Source organism: Oculina patagonica, chromosome 14 (genome assembly GCF_052425735.1).
Source record: "Oculina patagonica isolate OP01 chromosome 14, crgOcupat, whole genome shotgun sequence".
In the NCBI taxonomy this organism is placed as follows: domain Eukaryota; kingdom Metazoa; phylum Cnidaria; class Anthozoa; order Scleractinia; family Oculinidae; genus Oculina; species Oculina patagonica.
In genome coordinates, this window is record NC_135771.1 from 15,112,825 (window position 1) to 15,132,341 (window position 19,517).

General features: G+C 39.1%; 1 protein-coding gene across 1 annotated transcript in view; it reads left to right on the plus strand.

Moving 5' to 3' along the window:
• The window catches only part of LOC144637971 (dedicator of cytokinesis protein 7-like), a 61,585-nt gene that overhangs the window by 421 nt on the left and 41,647 nt on the right, over nucleotides 1-19,517 (plus strand). Inside the window, exons 3-4 of the mRNA XM_078497060.1 lie at nucleotides 9,147-9,325; nucleotides 14,037-14,108. Coding sequence (XP_078353186.1) covers nucleotides 9,147-9,325; nucleotides 14,037-14,108 — 251 coding nt within the window. The remainder of the gene's footprint in view (nucleotides 1-9,146; nucleotides 9,326-14,036; nucleotides 14,109-19,517) is intronic.

Sequence of the window (19,517 nt, forward strand, 5' to 3'; positions counted from 1 at the left end):
ATTCTAAATTCAGTGATTTCCGTATATCCCTATACTTGATTATGCTTTGACTTTCTTTTACAGTCCTCACATCAACGACATTCGTGGTCTTCGTGAATAGAACGTTCGAGACTTATAAAGCAAAATTGTTTATACAACAAAGCATAATGAAGTATGTTGTTATACGGAAATCCTGCCCTTGATTGATATTAAGTTCTTACTTGATTTTAATTTGTGGATCTTTTGATAAATAATGAAATTTATGTACAGTACTGTGCAAAAGTAATGCAAACGAAATTCGTCGAAATTCGTTTTTTGTTCTCCCGAATTTTCGTCGAAATTTCTTCGAATTATCGAGACATGTTTCGTTGCGCTCCACGCGAAAAAATCGCGAAATTCGTCGAAAATTCGAGACTGCGAAATTCGAAATAGCGAATTTTCGAGGTAGACAAACAATGACTTATCGAAATTCGAAGCAGCGAAATGTAGCTTTCACTCGACCATAGTTAATAAACTAACGCGAAGCGCGTTCCATCAAGGTCATAACAATTCAATAAATTATTTGAGCCGTGACAAAGTAAAATATAACTGAAACATTGCTTGGGGCAAATGAATGTTCCTAAAACTTCAAAGAACACCACTGTAGAGGCTATATTTGCAACATAAACAAGCCCGATACTTATGTTTTCAGAAGCCTACTTCGAAGAAACAAGACAAGGGTTTAACAAATAAAAGGTTTACTACTGAAACATTTCAGCCTCTTTTGGATGTGAGAAAACTTTATTTATACCTTTACATAACTCAAACGAATTGCCTTCAGTAAGATTCTTGTTTACAGCTGTACATATTACGGTATATCAGTGAAAGCACATGGCGCGGCGACCACAAAGTTTACATGTCGATCGTACAAGAAACTTTTCGAACGAACATCTTACCTTGAAAAATAAGTCCTACTTTGTACGCAAAAATATTGAGAAAGTAAAAATCTTTCACCGCCTCCATATCTACTCTTTCCTTCGATCTAGTGGCTCAATGAAATGGTGAAACATACGCCAGCACACGCTCGCCATGTGACTTGTCCGCCATGTTGAATGTTGACATACTGCTTTGCGCACGCGGAAGTCTGGGTTCAAGTATCACGGATTCAATATATATGGCGGATGTGTTTACATGTGCGATCGAAAAGAAGAGTATAAACTTTGCCACTTAAACATAGAAAAGGAGGAATCGAGTTTTAACTTTGAATCACAGACTAAGGTAGGGGGCTAATTGCTTGGTCGAGTTTTAAAAGGCTTTCTCCGGTAATGCTTAAAGTAAAATAAAACGATCTGTCATAAAACAATGGTCATCGTCTTTTAGTCTGAATAGCAGCACCTCAAAGAGACATTCTTTATAGTCATGAAGCAGGGCAGAGCCATAGCTTTAGAAAAGGCCAACAGACATTCCAACACAGCGAAAACAGAGCTCGAAATTTCGAAGAGAGTATTTCGAACAGAGCGAATTTACGCTCGAATTTTCGAAGACAATTTCGAAGCAAGCGAAATATGCTCGAGAAAATTCGCGACGTTTAAAACAATAGACGAAACGAAAAGTACTACTTTTTCGTCGAAAATTCGCTTCGAACGAAATTTCGCAATTTTTTCGTCGAAAAGCCCCGAAAAGTTGCGAATTTCGACGAATTTCGTTTGCATTACTTTTGCACAGTACTGTATAAGGTTATATTTGTGATGACAAAATAGCACAAAGATTTAGTCCTAGTCACAAGTCGGCCTACTAAAACATTGAATCTGTTTAGCTGTGATGCTACATGCACCTCTACAAAACATTGAAGATTCTTTCCAGTGTTGATACTATCCTCAACCCCATCAAACATCTGTTGATACCCACCTCCACCACACTTAGCCTGTTCCAGGCGTTCGGTTAGTTGGAAGCGGCGCGAGGAACGGCGAGCAAAAATATGGTGAGGGGACTAAGGCGAGGGGACAAGGGAACGCCTGTGAGCATTTTTAACAAAAGCTAGTTCCGGTATACCAGATTCTGGTATACCCTCTGATTGGTCAGTTTTGACACCTTTTGTCAACACTCAAGCGTCCTTCATCTTGACGTGAAATGAGATATGGCTGCGGGGAGTGACGGTCACGCAGAGTTCAACTCAGCAGTAAACAACGCACTGAAGGATTTTCTGGTTGAAAGTCTTCGCAAAGAGCAGGAAGACTGTTTAAGGAATTTAGTCTATGGAAGAGATGTTTGCGGTATACTTCCAACCGGTTTCGGAAAGAGTCTGATATTTCAACTGTTTCCGCGTGTTATGTCGGCGCTAAATCAAAATGACACAGTTTCAACGATAATTGTCAGGACCAGCTGAACAAAATGTCGGATTGTGTTTCAACGGCTATCGGAATCGATGACGACACCATAGAATAACCTATAAGCTTCACTAAAATAAATATACATGTGAAAAATCACCTTCTAGTTTTAAAATAAATATTAAAACAACACATTACAAGCGAAGTCGAATGCGGTCCGTCAAAAAGATAAATTTGTAAATGCTTTTATTATTGACATATTGTTATTTATTCCTCGAAACTCTCAGCCAGGAATTCAAACAGGCTTCAGCCAGCAGACAATCAAAACAACATAAGCTAAAACATTCAGTAACTGAAAAGCGTAAAACAGCAATGAGAAAATTCCGGGTGAATTCGAACGGCCTCGAGAATATTTGTAAACAACAGTAGCGGTAAAACTCACTTTGATAACAGTTTGTTCCGCGCCGTCAATATTCATTGCTGAATCAATCTGGTCCAAAATAGGAGATACTCCAAGGGTAGTTTTGTCATCTTTACTACTGTTAGAGATTTCACCCAGAGCCAAGCGGCGCCGCGAACTACTTTGTGTGGTTGATGTACTTGTAGATTCATTTTCTGAAGTGTGAAGTGAAGTGAAGTGAATACTTTATTTACCCTCGGATTGTAGAGTAGCTTTTAACATGTGTGACCCCCATGTGTGAGTGTGTGAACGCTTCGCGGAGGGTGTTTCTCCCGCCGGCGATCTTGCATTTACTTGCCGCTTTTTTAGACATTTCTCTTTCGAAAATCCCCGAGAATAATTTTTGAACGCTGGCATCAGTTCTTGCAAGTGTTCTTGCGCAGGTTAAACAGCAAATTTCAGAAAAACTTGGGTCAAGATTCAGTTCATGTCCAAATGAACTTGCGAGGTCGGCCAACACCAAACTTTCGGCTCCAGAAACCGAATTAAATAAAGAAACTCTCGAGTGCACAGACATCAAAACGCAGACAATAAAATAAGCGCACATTTCCCAACGTGGGAGAACTTGATTATATTTCTGTCAGAAATCTGATTGAAACTGACAACTGAAAACCACAAGCTGCAAATGTCTGCTCTCATGTTACCCGGGCCCTGTCGGAGGTCTAGAAGTGGGCGGAAAGACCTTTTGTTATGAATGCTCACAGGCGTTCCCTCGCTCGCCCTCCTCCCTGCCCCCCCTCCCCTCATTTTTTTCCGCTCACCGTTTTTCGCGCTCCCCAACTAACCGAACGCCTGGAACAGGCTACACCACACTATAACATGTCATCTGTCTAGCTGTGATACTACCCCTCCCCACTTAAACATTAAATCTGTCTAGCTGTGATACTACCCCCACCCCACTTAAACATTAAATCTGTCTAGCTGTGATACTACCCCCCTCCCCACTTAAACTTTAAATCTGTGTAGCTGTGATACTACCCCACCCCACTTAAACTTTAAATCTGTCTAGCTGTGATACTACCCCCACCCCACTTAAACATTAAATCTGTCTAGCTGTGATACTACTCCACCCCACTTAAACATTAAATCTGTCTAGCTGTGATACTACCCCCACCCCACTTAAACTTTAAATCTGTCTAGCTGTGATACTACCCCACCCCACTTAAACTTTAAATCTGTCTAGCTGTGATACTACCCCACCCCACTTAAACATTAAATCTGTCTAGCTGTGATACTACCCCCACCCCACTTAAACATTAAATCTGTCTAGCTGTGATACTACCCCACCCCACTTAAACTTTAAATCTGTCTAGCTGTGATACTACCCCACCCCACTTAAACTTCAAATCTGTCTAGCTGTGATACTACCCCACCCCACTTAAACTTTAAATCTGTCTAGCTGTGATACTACCCCACCCCACTTAAACTTCAAATCTGTCTAGCTGTGATACTACCCCCACCCCACTTAAACATTAAATCTGTCTAGCTGTGATACTACCCCACCCCACTTAAACTTTAAATCTGTCTAGCTGTGATACTACCCCACCCCACCTAAACATTAAATCTGTCTAGCTGTGATACTACTCCTCCCCACTTAAACTTTAAATCTGTCTAGCTGTGATACTACCCCACCCCACTTAAACTTTAAATCTGTCTAGCTGTGATACTACCCCTCCCCACTTAAACTTTAAATCTGTCTAGCTGTGATACTACTCCTCCCCACTTAAACATTAAATCTGTCTAGCTGTGATACTACCCCACCCCACCTAAACATTAAATCTGTCTAGCTGTGATACTACCCCACCCCACTTAAACTTTAAATCTGTCTAGCTGTGATACTACTCCACCCCACTTAAACTTTAAATCTGTCTAGCTGTGATACTACCCCACCCCACTTAAACTTTAAATCTGTCTAGCTGTGATACTACCCCACCCCACTTAAACATTAAATCTGTCTAGCTGTGATACTACCCCTCCCCACTTAAACTTTAAATCTGTCTAGCTGTGATACTACCCCCACCCCACTTAAACTTTAAATCTGTCTAGCTGTGATACTACCCCACCCCACTTAAACTTTAAATTTGTCTAGCTGTGATACTACCCCTCCCCACTTAAACTTTAAATCTGTCTAGCTGTGATACTACCCCACCCCACTTAAACTTTAAATCTGTCTAGCTGTGATACTACCCCACCCCACTTAAACTTTAAATCTGTCTAGCTGTGATACTACCCCTCCCCACTTAAACTTTAAATCTGTCTAGCTGTGATACTACCCCACCACAACTTAACTTTAAATCTGTCTAGCTGTGATACTACCCCACCCCACTTAAACTTTAAATCTGTCCAGCTGTGATACTACCCCACCCCACTTAAACTTTAAATCTGTCTAGCTGTGATACTACCCCACCCCACTTAAACTTTAAATCTGTCTAGCTGTGATACTACCCCCACCCCACTTAAACTTTAAATCTGTCCAGCTGTGATACTACCCCACCCAGGGTCCGAAATTAAATTTTTTACATCGGCGCCACCTGGCGACCGGACCGAAAGTTTTAGTCGCCAGATGGTAACTTCTGGTCGCCAATGTTTTTCGATTGACTTTCCTTTTACACTTAAAAGACGAAACACTTGTTCTTCTTGTGTATTTTTGGCAATTCATATGCTCAAAAACAGCTTACTTATACCACAAAACAACGATGACAATCACTCAAAGAAATGCTGTACCCGCCTATAAGTAGAGTCTTAAAAAGTCTTCTTTATCGAATGTTAACTCTCTAACATTTAAACGGAAAATACTTTACAGTCTTACCCAAACATTCCGCTCTTTAATAATATAAAAAACATCATTTCCACCAACTTTCTGACATATTTCGAGAGGTAGTTTTTCATTCAACACAGTGACAACACTCTGACAACAAGAACGTGTTGCGTTCGTGGAACGTCGTAGCTTAGTAGCCTGGCATGTAATTGGAAATATCTAAATCTTCCACAAAGTTTTTTGCATCTGTAGCCTTACCAGTTTCAAGTAAATGACGGAAATATTTCAGCGTGTCCACGGACATGACATCGCCAGAATGAATATTCATTGCATGGACCATTGCATGCGAAAGAAAGCACATGTCTGGGCGCGCCCGCAATAGTGTCATGGGGAAAACCGCTGAGGAAAACAACATGGCGGCTTGCAATGTTCGAATCGTGTTGATCGCAGCTGTTGGCTGAGCTGTTGGGGAGTTTATACATTATGTAGCGAGAAATTTACTTCAGTGTTATCTCAAGGACATCACTAAGATAAAAAGTGAGTCAATAAATTGTTAAAAAACGGCTCCGAATTTTATTTTTAATCAATTTCTCTGAATACTCTTACAAAGCAACTTAGTCGCCAGCGGGCGATCAGTTGTGAAATTCTGGTCGCCAGCTCTCAATATTTAGTCGCATTGGCGACCAGGAAGGCGCAATTTCGGACCCTGCCACCCCACTTAAACTTTAAATCTGTCTAGCTGTGATACTACCCCACCCCACTTAAACTTTAAATCTGTCTAGCTGTGATACTACCCCCACCCCACTTAAACTTTAAATCTGTCCAGCTGTGATACTACCCCACCCCACTTAAACTTTAAATCTGTCTAGCTGTGATACTACCCCTCCCCACTTAAACTTTAAATCTGTCTAGCTGTGATACTACCCCTCCCCACTTAAACTTTAAATCTGTCTAGCTGTGATACTACCCCACCCCACTTAAACTTTAAATCTGTCTAGCTGTGATACTACCCCCACCCCACTTAAACTTTAAATCTGTCCAGCTGTGATACTACCCCACCCCACTTAAACTTTAAATCTGTCTAGCTGTGATACTACCCCACCCCACTTAAACTTTAAATCTGTCCAGCTGTGATACTACCCCTCCCCACTTAAACTTTAAATCTGTCTAGCTGTGATACTACCCCCACCCCACTTAAACATTAAATCTGTCTAGCTGTGATACTACCCCACCCCACTTAAACTTTAAATCTGTCTAGCTGTGATACTACCCCCACCCCACTTAAACTTTAAATCTGTCCAGCTGTGATACTACCCCACCCCACTTAAACTTTAAATCTGTCTAGCTGTGATACTACCCCACCCCACTTAAACTTTAAATCTGTCCAGCTGTGATACTACCCCTCCCCACTTAAACTTTAAATCTGTCTAGCTGTGATACTACCCCACCCCACTTAAACTTTAAATCTGTCCAGCTGTGATACTACCCCACCCCACTTAAACTTTAAATCTGTCTAGCTGTGATACTACCCCACCCCACTTAAACTTTAAATCTGTCCAGCTGTGATACTACCCCTCCCCACTTAAACATTAAATCTGTCTAGCTGTGATACTACCCCCACCCCACTTAAACTTTAAATCTGTCCAGCTGTGATACTACCCCACCCCACTTAAACTTTAAATCTGTCTAGCTGTGATACTACCCCACCCCGCTTAAACTTTAAATCTGTCTAGCTGTGATACTACCCCTCCCCACTTAAACTTTAAATCTGTCTAGCTGTGATACTACCCCTCCCCACTTAAACTTTAAATCTGTCTAGCTGTGATACTACTCCACCCCACTTAAACTTTAAATCTGTCTAGCTGTGATACTACCCCACCCCACTTAAACTTTAAATCTGTCCAGCTGTGATACTACCCCACCCCACTTAAACATTAAATCTGTCTAGCTGTGATACTACCCCACCCCACTTAAACTTTAAATCTGTCTAGCTGTGATACTACCCCTCCCCACTTAAACTTTAAATCTGTCTAGCTGTGATACTACCCCACCCCACTTAAACTTTAAATCTGTCTAGCTGTGATACTACCCCACCCCACTTAAACTTTAAATCTGTCTAGCTGTGATACTACCCCACCCCACTTAAACTTTAAATCTGTCTAGCTGTGATACTACCCCACCCCACTTAAACTTTAAATCTGTCCAGCTGTGATACTACCCCACCCCACTTAAACTTTAAATCTGTCCAGCTGTGATACTACCCCCACCCCACTAAACTTCCAATGGATCTGGCTTTGATACTACTCCACTCCACTTAAACACCGAATTTATCTTGTTGTGGTATAACCCACACCCCACTTACAGGAAAAAATTTGAATCAAACTATGACACTACCCTCAGTCAAAAAAACCTTGGATCTCTCTAACTGTGATACCACCACTACCCACTTAAACATAAAATCTGTCTAGCTGTGATGCTACCCCACCCCACTAAAACACTGAATACAGTGGTGGATCTAGGGGAGGGACCCCCACCTAACTTTTAGGCCAAATAGAGGCCTATAGGGCAAGAAAAAATTATTTTTGAGAGCGGGCCCCCTTATTCCAGGCTCTGGATGATCGGGCCCCCCACTTATCTGAAGGTCTGGATCCGCCACTGGAATATGTCTACAATCTTGGACAAAACTAGTTGAGACAACTGTAAATTTGGTGTGAAATTAACCTTTTTTTAAGGTTTCTTGTTGTAAAGATGCAAAATTATACATTGTCTTTATAATAATAGATTTGCTGTTGTTGATGCAAACAGTTTGATTTCTACAAGTGGGTCCTAGTGAATTTAATTCTGGGGTAACCCCATCCAGGGTGAAGAAGAAATACTCCTTGTTGCTTAATGGTATGGAAACTGGGATAAGCTCCAGCCTGCAGATGGACCACTAGGCTTGAATGCAGGCTTGACCTTTACCTAAAGAAAATATAGTTCAATTCTGTCCAACCAAAATGTTACTTAGTCAGACATATGTCCTTTCCAGAAAAAAAGTATTTTTTGCATCTCTGAATTGTTACTTGGGCCTGGCTGAATATGTATTTTTGAACATTGGGTGCTGACCAAAAGACCACAGGCTCAGGTCAGGGGCAGTATTGAAAGCACTGAATGATATTTCCCGCTACTATCTACATTTTCTGATATTTTCACAGCATCAACAGTATCCAATATTTGGTATTGGTATCAGTTTATCCTTAATGTACATACGAGGGTTCTGCTGTGCATAAACTTGTCTAATACCTGAAACTTACTCCAGCCTGAAACCTCTGTTTAACAGCTCAAAATCAAACACAATTTGCCATTGCCATTTTTTTGCTACAATCTGCAAAAATAATTCTTGCTTGCCACAACTTCAAGATGGTGGATTTCACAGTAAAATTAACGAAATGTGCTTAGTTCCCAGTTTGTGGATAAACCTTGCATAACATCTTCCCTCCAAAGGAATTTCACCTCCCTGCATAAGGAGATTCTGGTGACATATCGCTTTAAAAAACCTTGCAGAACTTAAATTTGGCTTACCTAATGCAGCCCAGTTAAAAGTCAGGTTTTTTTTTCAGCTGTTACTAACTGACATGAAATTACATGACTTGTACTTTCACAGATTCCCCTCAATGAGGTTGTGGAACCTCCAGATTTTGAAGAAATTGTATTGCAAAACCAACCTTTCAACGAGAATGACCCAAAGAGTAAAATGTTGGAGTTTCCTGATGATGACATTGAGGTCACTACAATTCCCAGACAATGCCGCACTGTCAAGCCATGTTTTCCTAAGGATACTGGGTAATACTTCTTGTGTTTTAGTCCAGTCAACTTAGTATTACACCCAAAACAAATTGCAACAAAAATAAAACATGCCTTATTCGACTTTGCATATATTGAGGAATAACATACTAAAAGTCACCGTGAATCGGAGTATTGGAACCTCGCCTTTTTTTGCGATATTTGAACTACAATGAAAGATGAGAAATTTAATTTATGCATAACTAATGTGATTTTTACAAGTAACATTGAAGGGTCCTTATCGACAGAAATAATCAAGCTAGCAAAACCAAACAACGACAAGCCAACAAATCAGTTTACAACAAATGTAGCAGTTATTACTTATCCTATTTATTGCGTGAAATGACATTACTATTCTGCCCTTTTTGGTACCTTAGAGAACGTACTACCAGCGGCCGGATTCTGGCATAGATGCAAGTATAGTAACAACGTTCGCTAATCGGATATTTCATTAAAAAAGCTGAGTTTTCTTCAAAAATTAAAGATACTGAAAACTGATAAAGTATAATTATACCTTTTTGATGAAAGAATAAACACTGGTCAAAAAAGTTACCGTCCGATAACTAGAATTGCGGCAAACAATTATGGCGGGAGTCTTGGATGAAACCCTTAACATAATCTGTCAGAAAACGTAATGCGTGAATTTGCTCCCCCAACACCCTTTCTGCTTATTGGAAGGTGCCTATAATTCCAAGAATCAACACTGATTGATCTTTGCAAAAGTCCCCCGAGTGACTGAGCCGTCACAGACGCCGGGGACACAACCCCGGCGTATTTATGGGCACGCCTCCATCTCTGCACTTAATTCTTTTACAAAAGGATGAACAAATTCTTTCAGGAGTAGCAGAATGATTTTGAACAAAAGAAAAAGGGTTAAAACATTTGGAAAAAGTTTGGTAACAACCTGCAAATGACTTCAAATTATTTATAAACACGAATTCAAAATTGATTTAAACCACAGTGACAAGTTTGGTATCACTCTATATCCACTCTACATTAGCATTTGTATACAGCCACGTCAAATGCTATACAGTTTTGTACGCCAATTAGTCCAGTCAAATTAGTATTGCACCCAAAACAAATTGCAACAAAAATTAAACATGCTGTTCTTGACTTCAAATTTGGTGTAGAATACGCTGCTGAAAGTCACCGTAAATCTAAGCATTGGAACCTTGTATTTTTATGACTTTCAAACCATTGGCGAAATTCCCAAATTGGCTGGTATGTAATATGGCGGAACCAAATAAAACAAAGTTCTAGCGTCTGTAATTCCACGAATAATAAAGACAGCTAAACCAAAATTGATATAACAACTGATTGATTCATTACCAATATAGTAACACAAATGTTTTCATGTGTGACGTAATGATGGCGTCACAGATTAAATTCCAACAGCCGCCATTGATTTTTCGGGAAAATATGTTCCGATCAATTCAGAGTTATAAAAAAAATATTTAAGAAATCAGAATATTTTTGTCTTGCAGTAACTAAAATATCAAAGTAAGAAAAATTTGGCCTGTATTTTAAATTGGATTTAATATTTTCACACTAAAATGTACTGCAACAAGTCGAGTTAAATGGTCAAAGTGATCACTGACGAAAACATGTAGGATTTTAGGTCCAATATTATCGAAATGTTCTGAACAGACATAACCGCCCGCCCTAACGCTGTTGCAGTGGCTTTTACGGAAAGGATCATTTCTTAATTAACAAATACATAAGCTGAAATGAGCTCGAACTTTCACGTCTCACAGATCCTCAGTGCAACTTTCTACAACAACACCTGAGCAAAGTAAGCTTATACACTGCACCCGTTTGGTACCCCAGTTGCTTTTGCATTCGATTGCTTTTAACAAGTACGCTTAAAGTGACTGCGTGTTCAACTGCACAGGAACCATGCTTTCTTTAATTACCTTCCATCAGTTTCCATCCCCAGTCCTCAGTGCACTTGTTGACTCCATTCCACTGCTGTACTTGATGATAGACCCTCAGGCTGTGCTACGAATAGGCATTATATCCCGACGTGTGGGTAGCATGCTGGGTAAAACTTTGCTGCGAAAGTGCCTCACTTGAAGGACATCCAGCTTTTCTCCAGGTTTATCATTTTAGAGACAGAACAGGGAGTCAATCTCCTGCTGTAATAACGGCAACCCTAGTGGCTTGTTGGTAGTTAAATACTTCAGAATATTTGCTGAAAAATGCCCCAGAGTCGAGTTTCTTCAAGGAAACAGATTTTTGAATGCCAATGCCAATATTTACTTTGTGAGTTAATTTATTTGCTGGTTCAGTCAGTCAGATCATCATTTATGTCCACTGCTCTTGAACAGAGTGAAAGGAGGAATGTATAATCTCCAACTATTACAGTGTTGCATCTTGTGACAACTGTTTTTTGTATCAAAAGGACTTCGGCATTACCCTACGCATGTAATACGTCATTACTATGCCGTTTAAAATGCAGAGGTAGTAGCGCGACGAACCTTATCTTGTTTCACATTTTGGAAAAGAAATCTTTCTTTATAACATACACTCTTTCCCGAGTGAATCTAACATCATGCATCGCTTATCCATCTGACCCTTTTATCGTGAGTCATATTTGGTGGCTGGTCTTCTTCGATAACCATCCAAAAATACAGTGGCAGAGCCATATTTTTTGAAACATATGTAAAGTAACGACTGGAAATAACGTCATACATACAGTGTCCTAGTTGCACATGGCATGAGTAAGGTATGGCTAATGTCCTGCCGAGAATGAAGCTAGAGTTTGGCCGTCGGAGTTTTTCGTTTTAGGAGCGTCAGTTTTTAATTGTTTACCATCGGACATGAAAAAATTGAACTCTAGACTTCTTTTTAAACAAAAAACTTATAGAACATTTTTATTTGTAATTTTTATTCATAAGTTTTTATTTGTTTTTAACCGTTGTCTTTTTAACATTTCTAAACTTTTTTTAAACTTTGTAAGTCATCTTTTTAAATTTTAATATCTTACAGGACCCCTAAGATAACAGTACTCCAAAGTACTGATGGGTTAATCCTGTTGTAAAATTCATTAACTATTCATGAGGGTGCAAACCAATCCCAGCACAGTATTCAGATCACATGTACACATCTGTAAACCCCAATACAAATCAGACAATAGAATTAACTTTTGATACAAACTCCTGCTCAGCTTATTAGTATTCATTAACTTTTGATACAGATCTCTACTGATTCGCATAACAATACTTTACATTCAATTTATAGTTTTCATTTCACAAGTAGAATAAAATATTCGCGTCCGATCTGTATACAGATCTCCCGCTCATATTTTATCTGGTAGTACGTTCTCTAAGGTACCAAAAAGGGCAGAATAGTAATGTCATTTCACGCAATAAATAGGATAAGTAATAACTGCTACATTTGTTGTAAACTGATTTGTTGGCTTGTCGTTGTTTGGTTTTGCTAGCTTGATTATTTCTGTCGATAAGGACCCTTCAATGTTACTTGAAAAAATCACATTAGTTATGCATAAATTAAATTTCTCATCTTTCATTGTAGTTCAAATATCGCAAAAAAAAGACGAGGTTCCAATACTCCGATTCACGGTGACTTTTAGTATGTTATTCCTCAATATATGCAAAGTCGAATAAGGCATGTTTTATTTTTGTTGCGATTTGTTTTGGGTTAGACAACGAAATGGCTTATATTGACTGGACTATTTAGTAGTTTTGTTGATCAGATGGCTGAAGGCATCCCCAGTGAAAAAATCTTGTGGGATTCTTGTGGAACTTGCAAAGATTTTTCAGATTTTTGCCAGGTTGCTGCAAAGATCCCACAGGGTCCTAAAGATCCTTCATGAGTGTGAGGTTTATCACCAGGAATAAATTAACAGGCAGCTACATAAGACAAGCTGCATATTAAACAAAGTGCTATTTTATATGGCACCTCAGGTAGCTAGTAAGTACTGTGGAAATTTGCCTGTTGCCACCTTCTAACTATGGTTCCATAATCAATGAAACCTGAATTTATTAGAAAATTTTGGCATGTATGAGTATGTAGCACGATAATGGAATAGAACTCAGAGTACGGCCCTATCCCCCACCCAGGGGCAAGGAACTAAGCAGTGAGTATGTAAGATCTTGTATCATATGTATGCTCTGTGAGAGTAAGATCAGAAAAGTTGTGCCACATAAGCTTCTGGAAATGAGTTTCCCATGTATTTCTGCTGTTAACAGGTAACTTTCCCATGGCCTTTTTTAGGATAGAGGTACAACGTGGGAGAAAGGGAAACATTTTGAAGTTTTATTGATTGTGCCTACACATTGTATTTGTGTTGGAGTTTGCAAGTTGTAAAACTTACAGTCTTATCAAGCAGTCAGTAAATTATTTAGACAAGTTTGTTTCCAGAAGTACCAAACTAAGAATAGTGACCACTGGCTGGAGCCAATTTTTATGCTTCTTTTTTGTCAGTCCATGAATTACATCAAGTCCCTTAGAAGTTGTACATAAGTAGCCTCTGGTTGTGTCACATAATTTTGATTTAGGAATATTTTTATGCATGTGCAAACCCTGGTGCATTTATTCAAGCAAACTTTTGGAGCTATAACTGGAATGAAGAATTGCAACATAAAGTAATACATTCAGTGACATGTACATCATACAATATAATGTCAAATTTGTTAAGTTTGTGAAAATGTAAAGTTTGAGTATATATTAATTTGTTATTGCCTTGTAGAATTGACAACAACCCTCAGCTTAAAGACTGTATTCATTGTTACACTGCAGACTGGGCAATTGTCAACCGCAGGTAAGCTTTGTGTGCACTGACAACTGTTACTAAGTTAACGTTTGGTTTCTTCCTTGCACTCCTCCTTTGTTTGTCATCAAGTTTTCATTCTATTTATTCTGGTAAAATTTGTAATAGATAAAACATCAGTCAGAGCAGATGTAAATATACTATATGCAGCAAAATAACTGGAATATCGGAAATAAAAATGGCCAAATGCTAGATATAAGTTTCAGAGAGGTAATGTCTTATCTTGAGAAATGTTCAGTAAGGTAGATTTAATTGAACAATGCTCTGTACAAAATGGAGACATACAAGCTGACTATAGTAACTGCTAATTGACACTAACTCAGGAATTCCCAGTATAAATAGCCTGCTCCAGGCTCTTGGTAGTTATGGGAAAGGGAATAACGTGGATGAGCAAGAAAAAAATGAGGCAGGACGAAGGCGAGCGAAGGAAGGAGAGCCTGTAAGAATTTCTTTAATGACCCTCTTCCGCCCACTTTTCAGATAACGTTGTGACGAGAAGTAAAAATGACATTCTATCAATTAGCTAGAGATGTTCTCCATTTCTTGCATGAGGCCAAAGGTCTGCGCTGCATGGTTTTCTTGTTTGTAGAGTACTCAGTAATGGATTGATTTGCGACAGGTTTCCCTTGTGCGGTCTGTTTTGGCCCATTTCTATTTCCAATATATGCTTTAAGCTCTCAAAATGTTTGTTCTGGAAGGACAAGGTCTGTAGTTTATTGGTGAAATTTAAAATGTTGAATACTTGCATTAATTATCATCAGCATACATGTGTTGCTCTTCTTCACTACCATTACCAAGTTTCTTGTACCAGTGTTTCTGATTCTCACTCACCACCTTTGGAAAGCATCCCATCAACCATATGAATGACTATGAGCTTAGCTGCTTTTTCTGACTGCAGATGAAATGGTGTTGTTCGTGTTTTGCATGCTTGAAGAATGTCACACATGTAAATCACTACTTTAACATTCAAATATTTCCCCTGATCAAGTGAAGCTGTTCTGGGGTTTCATACCTGGGGATATATGGTGAAATGTCTCTCAGCCAAATAAGGATCAAAATGGCATATACCGTACTCCAAATGATTGTGAACCACCCAGTTTCACTGATAATTATATCTGATCTATAGCAGCATCCACACAGGTTAAAGGAGGGGCATCTGTCACCATTACAGAGTTTAAGCCGTGGAAATCTGTGCAGAACCTCAATAAACTGTCTTTCTTATGGGCCATGACAATTGGCTCATGCCATAGACTGATACTAGGTTTAGTTAAATCATCCTCAGCCATTTCCTTGACATGCTGTTCCACAGCCTGTATGTACAACTGAGGCAGCCTATTGAGTGTTTTCTGACTAGGAGCAGCTCCCTCAGTGCTTATGGGGTGAGTGAGCAAACTGGTTCTGCCAGGGATGGCGAGCAGGGATTGTGCAGTCGTGAGAGTGCTCCCCCTCCACCAATGTGACCCAGGTTCAAATTCTCGACTCTGGTTTTTACCGAATGGTAATGAGGTGTAGTGATCAAATGTTCTCGAAGTGACGTATTTCCGTCACTCCATGTGCTGACAGAAAGGTTCTTTAAAACGCCATTCAGCACATGCCAATCAAAAACAAATTATTCTCCAACCTCGTTCCCAGGGTCTCTCTCTTTCAGAGAACAAAACAAATCGAAAGAGCCGAGGATCAGTTACACTTCACCTCTGGTGATAAAAGAGAATAGAATTCACTCTACGATGCCTCAGAGCATACGCTGTCAATGACCCATTCACGTAAAAAAACATGCAAAGGCAAATAAAGTGAGATTGTGACATTACTGATAGCAGCTATAAGCTACGTGCAGTTACGCTTGCCACGTGACGCGTTTTAGTAAACTCAACATTCATGGACACATTCATGCACGTTTTTGTTTCGCGTCACATCATCGTGTCACGTCATCCGTTTTTCATCTTTTTGAGTCGAGCAGAAACGCGCATCTGTCTCTCAAATTTTATTTGCTGCTCAAAATAACACTAAACCTGCTGACAGAAAAGTAAACATATTGAAAACAAATTTACCTAATGCTAAAAAGGATCAAAGGTTACACTTAAATATTCTTGTCATGAAATAGAATTCGCGTTACGAAGCCTGAGAGCACGAACCATCAATGACGCAATTCCCTTGAAAAGCATCAAATTGTGTTACTTTAAATTTGCAAATGTGTCCCAAAATTGGATACGATATTTTGGTGGAGTTTTTTTTGCCTCGACTAACTCGACTGGCCAATCAAAGCCTATATAAAAGGGATATAGGAATACTAGTCCACAGAGAGAATTATAAGGATCTATTACCACCACTCTTCTCTGCTACAATCTTCTCCGCTACATTCTTTACTTCACTGCTCTACTCTATTCTACTCTACTCCTCTCTACTTTATACTGCTGTACTCTACACCACTCTACTCTACTCTACTTCACCTCTACTCTACTCGACTCCACTCTACTCCACTCGACTCTACTCTATACAACTGTACACTACACCACTCTACTCTACTCCACCTCGACTCGACTCGACTCTACTCCACTTTACGTTATACTACTGTACTCTACACCACTCTACTCTACTCCACTCTACTATACGCTTCTCTTCTCGACTCTACTCTACTCGACACTACTCTATACTACTGTACTGTACACCACTCTACTCTACTCCATCTCGACTCGACTCGACAAGACACGACTCGTAGGGCCGTAAAAGAGTAAAGTTTAGAAGGAAAACCGGCGTAGGGACGTAGAAGTGTAAAGTGTAAAGTTAAGAATTAAAACGTAGGGCGGTAGAAGTGTAGAGTTAAGAATGAAATGCACTAAAGTTTAGAACGAAAACGTAGAGCCGTAGAAGTGTAAAGTCTAGAATGAAAACGTAGGGCCGTAGAAGTGTAAAGTTTAAAATGAAAACGTAGAGCCTTAGAAGTGTAAAGTTTAGAATGAAAACTTAGGGCTTTAGAAGTGTAAAGTTTAGAATGAAAACGTAGGGCCGTGGAAGTGTAAAGTTTAGAATGAAAAAGTAGGGCCGTAAAAGCGTTAAGTTTAGAATAAAAACGCAGATCCGTAAAAATGTACAGTTAAGAATGAAACGCAGGGCCGTAAAAACGTCAAGTTTAGAATAAAAACGTACAGCCGTAGAAATGTACAGTTTAGAATGAAAACGTAGGGCCGTAAAAGCGTTAAGTTTAGAATAAAAACGTAGAGCCGTAGAAATGTACAGTTTAGAATGAAAACGCAGGGCCGTAAAAGCGTAAAGTTTAGAATAAAAACGTAGAGCCGTAGAAATGTACAGTTAAGAATGAAAACGTATGGCCGTAAAAGCGTTAAGTTTAGAATAAAAACGTAGAAATGATCCGTAGAAATGTACAGTTAAGAATGAAAACGCATGGCCGTAAAAGCGTTAAGTTTAGAATAAAAACGTACAGCCGTAGAAATGTACAGTTAAGAATGAAAACGTATGGCCGTAAAAGCGTTAAGTTTAGAATAAAAACGTAGATCCGTAGAAATGTACAGTTTAGAATGAAAACGCAGGGCCGTAAAAGCGTTAAGTTTAGAATAAAAACGTAGATCCGTAGAAATGTACAGTTAAGAATGAAAACGTATGGCCGTAAAAGCGTTAAGTTTAGAATAAAAACGTAGATCCGTAGAAATGTACAGTTTAGAATGAAAACGTATGGCCGTAAAAGCGTTAGGTTTAGAATAAAAACGTAGATCCGTAGAAATGTACAGTTTAGAATGAAAACGTATGGCCGTAAAAGCGTTAGGTTTAGAATAAAAACGTAGATCCGTAGAAATGTACAGTTTAGAATGAAAATGTATGGCCGTAAAAGCGTTAAGTTTGGAATAAAAACGTAGAGCCGTAGAAATGTACAGTTTAGAATGAAAACGTATGGCCGTAAAAGCGTTAAGTTTAGAATAAAAACGTAGAGCCGTAGAAATGTACAGTTTAGAATGAAAACCTATGGCCGTAAAAGCGTTAAGTTTAGAATAAAAACGTAAATCCGTAGAAATGTACAGTTTAGAATGAAAACCTATGGCCGTAAAAGCGTTAAGTTTAGAATAAAAACGTACAGCCGTAGAAATGTACAGTTTAGAATGAAAACGTAGGACCGTAAAAACGACAAGTTTTGAATCAAAACATAGAGCCGTAGAAATGTACAGTTTAGAATGAAAACGTAGAGCCGTAAAACCGTTAAGTTTAGAATAAAAACGTAGATCCGTAGAAATGTACAGTTTAGAATGAAAACGCAGGGCCGTAAAAACGTTAAGATTAGAATAAAAACGTAGATGCGTAGAAATGTACAGTTTAGAATGAAAACGTAGAGTCGTAAAAGCGTTAAGTTTAGAATAAAAACGTAGATCCGTAGAAATGTACAGTTAAGAATGAAAACGTAGAGCCGTAAAAGCGTTAAGTTTAGAATAAAAACGTAGAGCCGTAGAAATGTACACTTTAGAATGAAAACGTATGGCCGTAAAAGCGTTAAGTTTAGAATAAAAACGTAGATCCGTAGAAATGTACAGTTTAGAATGAAAAGGTAGAGCCGTAAAAGCGTTAAGTTTAGAATGAAAACGTATGGCCGTAAAAACGTTAAGTTTAGAATAAAAACGTAGAGCCGTAGAAATGTACAGTTTAGAATGAAAACGTAGGTCCGTAAAAGCGTAAAGTTTAGATTGAAAAGGTAGAGCCGTAAAAGCGTAAAGTTTGGAATGAAAACGTAGAGCGGTAGAAATGTACAGTTAAGAATGAAAACGCAGGGCCGTAAAAGCGTTAAGTTTAGAATGAAAAGGTAGAGCCGTAAAAGCGTAAGGTTTAGAATGAAAACGTGGGGCCGTAGAAATGGAGAGTTGAGAATGAAAACGTAGGGCCGTAAAAGCGTAAAGTTTAGAATGAAAAGGTAGAGCCGTAAAAGCGTAAAGTTCAAGAATAAAAACATAGAACCGTAGAAATTTACAGTTAAGAATGAAAACGTAGGTCCGTGAAAGCGTAAAGTTTAGAATGAAAAGGTAGAGCCGTAAAAGCGTAAAGTTTAGAATTAAAACGTAGGGCCCTAGAAGTGTAGAGTTAAGAATTAAAACGTAGGGCTGTAAATCGTAAAGTTTAGAATGAAAACGTAGGGCCGTAGTCGAGTCGAGTCGAGTACAGTCGAGAAGAGTAGGGTGGAGAAGGGTAGAGTTGAGTCAAGGGGAGTAGAGTCGAGTCAAGTCAAGTAGAGTACAGAGTAGAGTCGAGACCAGTAGAGTCGAGTCGAGTTTAGTTGAGTCGAGTAGCCTACAGTAGAGTAAACTCGAATCAAATATAGCAGAGTAGAGTTGAGTCGCGTAAAGAAGCGTCCGGAAGAGTAGACTCGAATAAAGTATATTATACTAGAGTAGAGTAGAGTAAAGT